Source organism: Pongo pygmaeus, chromosome 7, assembly GCF_028885625.2.
Source record: "Pongo pygmaeus isolate AG05252 chromosome 7, NHGRI_mPonPyg2-v2.0_pri, whole genome shotgun sequence".
Taxonomy (NCBI): domain Eukaryota; kingdom Metazoa; phylum Chordata; class Mammalia; order Primates; family Hominidae; genus Pongo; species Pongo pygmaeus.
The window spans coordinates 38,209,499-38,215,985 of NC_072380.2; the positions used below are offsets into that span (position 1 = coordinate 38,209,499).

General features: G+C 54.1%; 1 protein-coding gene across 1 annotated transcript; it reads right to left on the bottom strand.

Annotated features, from left to right (window-relative positions):
* Nucleotides 1-291: 291 nt before the first annotated feature.
* ADRB3 (adrenoceptor beta 3) lies at nt 292-3,943 on the bottom strand. The gene is made up of 2 exons (XM_054498595.2): nt 2,596-3,943; nt 292-1,574 (listed from the first exon to the last, which is right to left on the bottom strand). The coding sequence occupies exons 1-2, from the start codon at nt 3,798-3,800 to the stop codon at nt 1,553-1,555; spliced, it is 1,227 nt and encodes a 408-aa protein (XP_054354570.2). The 5' UTR covers nt 3,801-3,943; the 3' UTR covers nt 292-1,552.
* Nucleotides 3,944-6,487: the final 2,544 nt, after the last annotated feature.

Consider the following 6,487-nt stretch of genomic DNA (forward strand, 5'->3'; position numbering starts at 1 on the left):
CCCATATGTGGAAATCCACTGAGCTCCTCCTTGGGGCAGATGGAATTTTATAACTCTAGGGCCCCTGAACCAAGACAACGCATTGCGCACTACATCACAAGCATGCAAAACATCTGTGATTTACCGGGCATCCCATAAATCATCCTGGACAATAGTCTTGGCTCATGGAGTTTAAATAGAAACTCACAAAATGATCTAATGATTTCCATAGAAATTTTCTTTACATAGGAAACCTGCCTGATAAGATTCATAAAAATGGAAATAAGAGAAAACTGAATCAACAGGCTCAAATTTGTAACTCCAGTTTTACTTTAAGAGGATAATACAGATTTTTGTAGCTGGGGAAGGGGAGTGGGAAGGTAGAGGTTGTGGAAAGGCTGGAAAACATCAGAATATATTTATGACACAAGACATTTGACCAACACAAGCAATGCTTTGTGCCTGTGCCTCCAGACAAACACACACACACACACACACACACACACAACATGTAAGGCACTGAAAAAAACTGGTTCCTGATGACCACAGGACCTTATGAATCCACCACTGGATTATAGCATGGAGGGGACAAATGCCCCCTGCCCTGAACCTGGCCACAGCCAGTCCATCCCCCTGTGGGCCCTCTGTCCAAGTCCTGTGGGGAGCGTGGCTTTGCTACTCAATGGCAACTGGATTTCAAGAGTTTCAGGAAGCATGGGGGAGCAAGATATCAAAGGCTCAAGCTCACTCCCCTTCGTCCAGACAGACTTTTCATTTTTTTGTTTGATGAAGATTAGGAAGAAAAGAGTGAGGATTAGGCCTAATTTACTGCCTCTGTCAAAAGCCAGTGCAGAGTAGAAAGGAAGGGAGTAAGTGGATTATGAAAGAAAACAAACGGAGAGAAAGGAAGCCAAGGATGAACTGCATTCAGTGATATTTATTTATCTGATTGCAAAAGGAAAAGAAGGGATCTGTTCTAATGGTTCACCTTCTTATGAACCCTGGAGCTCCCAAAACCCTGATGAAGTCCTTCTGACACTGCTGTGAGGTAGATCGGAGCCATTCCATGGCTAAAGTGAGAGAGGCCAGTGTTTGAGAGCAGTAATAGGGGAACCAGAGACAAAACCCAAAATCTTGGTCTTTTCTACCCTGCTGCTCTCAGCCTGGGCCACAGAGCCTGAAGAACACTAAGGTCTCATCAGGGTTTGGGTGGCAGAAGGAATGGAACCGGGGGGAGCTCTCTTTGCCCTAAGCACTCACTGACTGCACAAGCAAGCCAGGTGATGGGTGCCCCTACCAAAGTCAGCCGGCTGCTCCAGGGCAGCTGGGCACTACCACTGAGGGAGGAGTGAAGTTCAAGGCTGGGGTTTAGAAAACATCTCTCAGACAGAGAGCAAGAGGATGGTGAAAACCCACTTGGTAAGGATCTCTCCTTGGGTCACATGGCCCAGTCGTCAGGTTCTGGAGGGTACAGTGTCACAGCCAGGGAATCCCAGGGGACTCATTCTGAACAGAGGCCAGAGGCTTTCCACAGGTTCTGATCAACAGAGTTGTTGCTTCTTGTCCTTCAAGCCTAAGAAACTCCCCAAGAAGCCCTGGAAAAAAAGTGGAGATAATAGACCCTGGGGTGAAAGGAGCAACAGGTGCACTGAGGGGAATGACAGAGATCAGGGACCCTGGAACGCATATTTAGTTACACCAAAACTCCAGGGCACCACCCAGCCACACACGTCCCACCCCATCCCTACTCCAACCCAGCCCAGGGAGCGGGAGGGCACACATCTGCACTCACAGGCTCCTCACTCACAGCTGTACTTCATACCGGAAGTGGATTCTCACCTCCACAGCTGTCAAACCTTTGAGAAAACCCAGAACTAAGGCCGAAGGCTTGGGGGGCGGGGGGGCACTAGCCCTGCCTTCAAGTCCGAGCCACGTCTAGTGATGGCAAGAAATCGGGGGGAGGGGGGCAAAGAACTGAGCTGGAAAACCAAAACTAGAGCCGACCCGGCGCCCTGGCTCAGGCCTGTAATCCTAACGCTTTGGAAGGCTGAGACAGAAGGATCACTTGAGGCCAGAAGTTCAAGACAAGCCTGGGCAACATAGCAAGACCCCATCTCTATAAGAAATTTTAAAAATAGCTGGGATTGGTGGGGCTCGCCTGTAGTCCCAGATACTCAGGAGGCTGAGGTGGGAGGATCGCTTGAGCCCAGGAGCCAGGAGTTCAAGACTGCAGTGAGCTGGGATCGCGCCACTGCATTCCAGCGTGGGTGACAGAGACGAAACCCTGTCTCTATTAAAAAAAAAAAAAAATCCCTAAAGCCGACCAGGCGGGGCAAGAGTCCTCGGGACACCGCAGCGCTTTCCGGTGGCGCACCTTGAGTCCTTGGGTGAGGAACGACGGCCCGCTCGCCCTCCTTTGCTTCTACCCTAGTGACTGGATCCGGAAAGAAAAGGACCCTGGGTCCCATTTTGGTTCGCTACTCCTCATTCCCTTTTCTCTCCAAGCAAAGCCATCCCACCTTCTCCTAGTAAACTCCACACTCAAAAATTTGACCCACGGAGACATCGCATGCTTCCCGACCCTGAGCCGCCGGTCCCTCTGCCTCGGTTACCTACCCGTCGAGCCGTTGGCAAAGCCTGGGCTGCGTGGGGCTGGTCCGGGCAGCAGGAGCGCCCGAGGGGAAGAGGGCCGGGCGGGCGGCGGCGCAGGGCTCGGGAGGCAGGCGACGGCCGCAGCGGCACAGAAGACGGCGGAAGGCGCTGCGAAAGTCCGGGCTGCGGCAGTAGATGAGCGGGTTGAAGGCAGAATTGGCATAACCTAGCCAGTTCAGGGCAAGGAAAGCCTGGCCCGGGACTAGAGAGGGGCCCCCCAGGGCGCGCAGCACGTTGGCCAGAAAGAAGGGCAACCAGCAGAGAGTGAAGGTGCCCATGATGAGACCCAAGGTGCACAGGGCCCGGTGTTCCCGGAGAGGCAGGAGGCGCGCGGGCCGCCGGCCGCAGGCGGGCACCCCTTCGGGCAGAGCGCAAGTCCCCACCGGGGCCGGGGCCAGAGAGCGCAACGGCGCCGGCGGAGACTCCTCGGGCGGAAAGCGGCCCAGCTCCCCGCGCAGCAAGCGCAGCTGGCGCGTAGCCACCACGAAAACCCGCGCGTAGACGAAGAGCATCACGAGAAGAGGAAGGTAGAAGGAGACGGAGGAGGACAGCAGCACGTAGGGCATGTTGGAGGCGAAGGCACAGCAGCGCGGGTTGGAGTGGCAGCGCTGCGCCTCGGCGTCGGCCCCTACGCGCCACCACTGGCTCATGATGGGCGCAAATGACACCGCGGCCGACACGACCCACACTAGGACCACGGCTGTCCGGGCGCGGCGCTTGGTGACCAGTGCGCCGTAACGCAGCGGGTTGGTCACAGCCAGGTAGCGGTCCACGGCCAGGGCGCACAGGGTTTCGATGCTGGCGGTCACACACAGCACGTCCACCGAGGTCCACAGCTCGCAGCCAGTGGCGCCCAACGGCCAGTGGCCAGTCAGCGCCAAGGTGGCCGCTGGCGGCACCACCAGGAGTCCCATCACCAGGTCGGCTGCGGCCAGCGAAGTCACGAACACGTTGGTCATGGTCTGGAGTCTCGGAGTCCGGGCGATGGCCACGATGACCAGCAGGTTGCCTCCCACGGTGGCCAGCACCGCCAGCGCCAGCAGCGCCCCGGCCAGGGCCGCCGCCCAGGGCACCCCTGGCAGCCCACTGGTGTTGGCGGTATTGGGCGCCAGGGTGGGGAGGTCCGGCCATGGGGCAAGAGAGCTGTTCTCGTGAGGCCACGGAGCCATCCCCGGGTCGCGTGTAGGGCGGTAGGGAAAGAAGGAAGGAGGGGGTCTCCCAAATCACCTGGCTCAGGGGAGGGGGCAGCAAGGCGTGAGAGCGACTTCCCCAGCCTGGGCCATCTTCCCTAGCTGTCCCAGCCAGAGCGCTCAGCCTCCCCCCACTCCCTCGGTGCCACCGCTCTTGGGGGAGGAGTAGCGACGCTTAAAGGGGCAGCGGCCAATAGTCTGGAGTGGCCTCTGGAGCGGAATTGGAGAGTGGGGACGATGGCCAATGGGATGCTCCACGTTTCCTTTAGCTAAATCTGGCTCCTCTGCCACCATCTGTCCACCCCTGCCGTGGCCAGGCTCCTGAACTCAGCATAGCACTCCCTGGGCACTGGCTTCCTGGAGCCCTGCACCTCCTTTCCCAGAAGTTCTCACAGCAAGGCAGGGGAGGGAGAGAGGAGAGCGCTCCCATCCCCACCCTTTATGTATCAGAGGCAAAGGTAACCCGCTGGAGTCAAGCGAAGGATTCACAGGAGCCCCGCATCCACTTGGGTGGCCTCCCCTAAGGTATTTTAAATTAAGTAACAGGGCTCAGCCAGTATCTCCTCTCCCAAGACCTTAGCTTGGTGAGATTTGTCCCCTTTCCCTTCTATTTCAGTTACCTTCTCTTTCCTTCCAGCTTTTTGTTTCTGTTTTTTTTTTTTTAATGTTTTCAGGTACTGAGGAAATTTACTATATTTCAAGTCTCTCTCTCTCTTTCTATTTTTCCCAGGCTGGCTTTGAACTTCTGGGCTCAAGCCACCCTCCTGTCCCAGCCTCCTGAGTAGTTGGAATTGCAGGCGTGAACCACTAGCAGGCTCAGGAGTCTTTTTCATTGCTAGCTCTGGATTTGCATTTGGATTTGGCACTATGTAGTCTGGGATGCTGAAGAATTTCAATTTCTCCATCTTCCCCACTCTGCACTGCCCCTTCCATGCACCTTTCCAACTAGAGATTTTCTAGATAGCCCCTTCTCTTAAAATCTTTCTGTTATAAAGACATATTAAAAATGGATGAATCAACAGGTGGGCGCGGTGGCTCACGCCTGTAATCCCCAGCACTTTGGGAGGTCGAGGTGGGCAGATCACCTGCCGTCAGGAGTTCAAGACCAGCCTGAACAACAAGTAGAAACCCTGTCTCTACTAAAAATACAAAAAAAAAAAAAAATTAGCCGGGCGTGGTGGCGCATGCCTGTAATCCCAGCTACTCGAGAGGCTGAGGCAGGAGAATCTCTTGAACCTGGGAGGCAGAGGTTGCAGTGAGCCGAGATCACACCATGGCACTCCAGCCTTGGCAACAAGAGCGAAACTACGTATATAAAAAAAAAAAAAAAAAAGGATGAATCAAGAGGCTGAGAGGAGAGGATCGCTTGAGCCCAGGAGTTCAAGGTTTCAGTGATCCGTGATCATGCTACTGCACTCCAGCTTGGACGACGGCAAGCAGCAAGACCCTATTTTTTAAAAAAATGGATAAATGGGTGACTGGGTATGAGGCATGTCCACCATCCTCCCCAACTATACACAACTCTTCCATTGCCATCTCCCCAATGGTAAGTGTTCGCTCCACTTCCTTTAGGTTTTTTGTTTGTTTGTTTGTTTGTTTTTTGAGATGAAATTTTGCTCTTGTTGCCCAGGCTGGAGGGCAGTGGCACAATCTCAGCTCACTGCAACCTCCGCTTCCCAGGTTCAAGCAATTCTTCTGCCTCAGCCTCCCAAGCCTCCCAGTCTCCCAAGTAGCTGGGATGAGCATGTGCTACCAAGCCCAGCTAATTTTTGTATTTTTAGTAGAGACGGGGTTTCACCATGTTGGCCAGGCTGGTCTCAAACTCCTGACCTCAGATGATCTACCCGCCTCGGCCTCCCAAAATGCTGGGATTACAGGTGTGAGTCACCGTGTCCGGACTTCCTTAAGGATTTCATTCATTAACTTTTAAAAACTAGAAGGCGTTGAGTTGAGGAATTCATGCGTTCATCTTTGAGCATGTGCAGTGGCAGGCCTAGTGTTTCAAAGCCTCTGAAGTCTCTTAGGCGGTTCCACCAGAGGCTTCCCTCTTCCTCTTCCCTTCTGCCAGCCCTCACTCAAGACTTGCAAGGCTTCCTTTTTCCAGCCCCTGCTCTCCCAGTCTCTAAACCAGTTCCTCTCAGATTGCGTATGGGGAGGGGGCACTGGAAAATAAAGCCCCAGGGTTCAAGTGGAGAGGCAGGAAGATGTGACACCTTATTAGGGCCTATCAGGACCTGATTCTTGAGCTGTCAGTGCTTCCTCCTCTGAAACAATGGGACAAAGGGGGAAAAAATTATCATGGAAAATGCCTCCAGGGCTATGCCCTGGCAGGTCTCTGAACAGATCTATATTTCGAAAGAACACTTTATAGTCACTGGTATGAACAATCCCTCTGGGAGGCTGAGCTGGGGGCTGGGAGTTAGGAAGGTTGCAGGGGAATTCAGAACCTAAAATTATCTCCAAGGAAAAAGAACCAGCCTCATCTCCCAGGGACCCAGCTGCTCACCCATGAGCACAGTTTGTCTTGGGCTCCCAAGCAAGTGACTTCCATGCCCATGAAGAACCCCAAGCAGGCCTTTGGATCCATGGAAATCCATGGGGGTGAAAGTGAAGAGGCAGCCTCTGGCCACTTCCACCTCTTACTGCCCCCACTCAAGTCATGACAG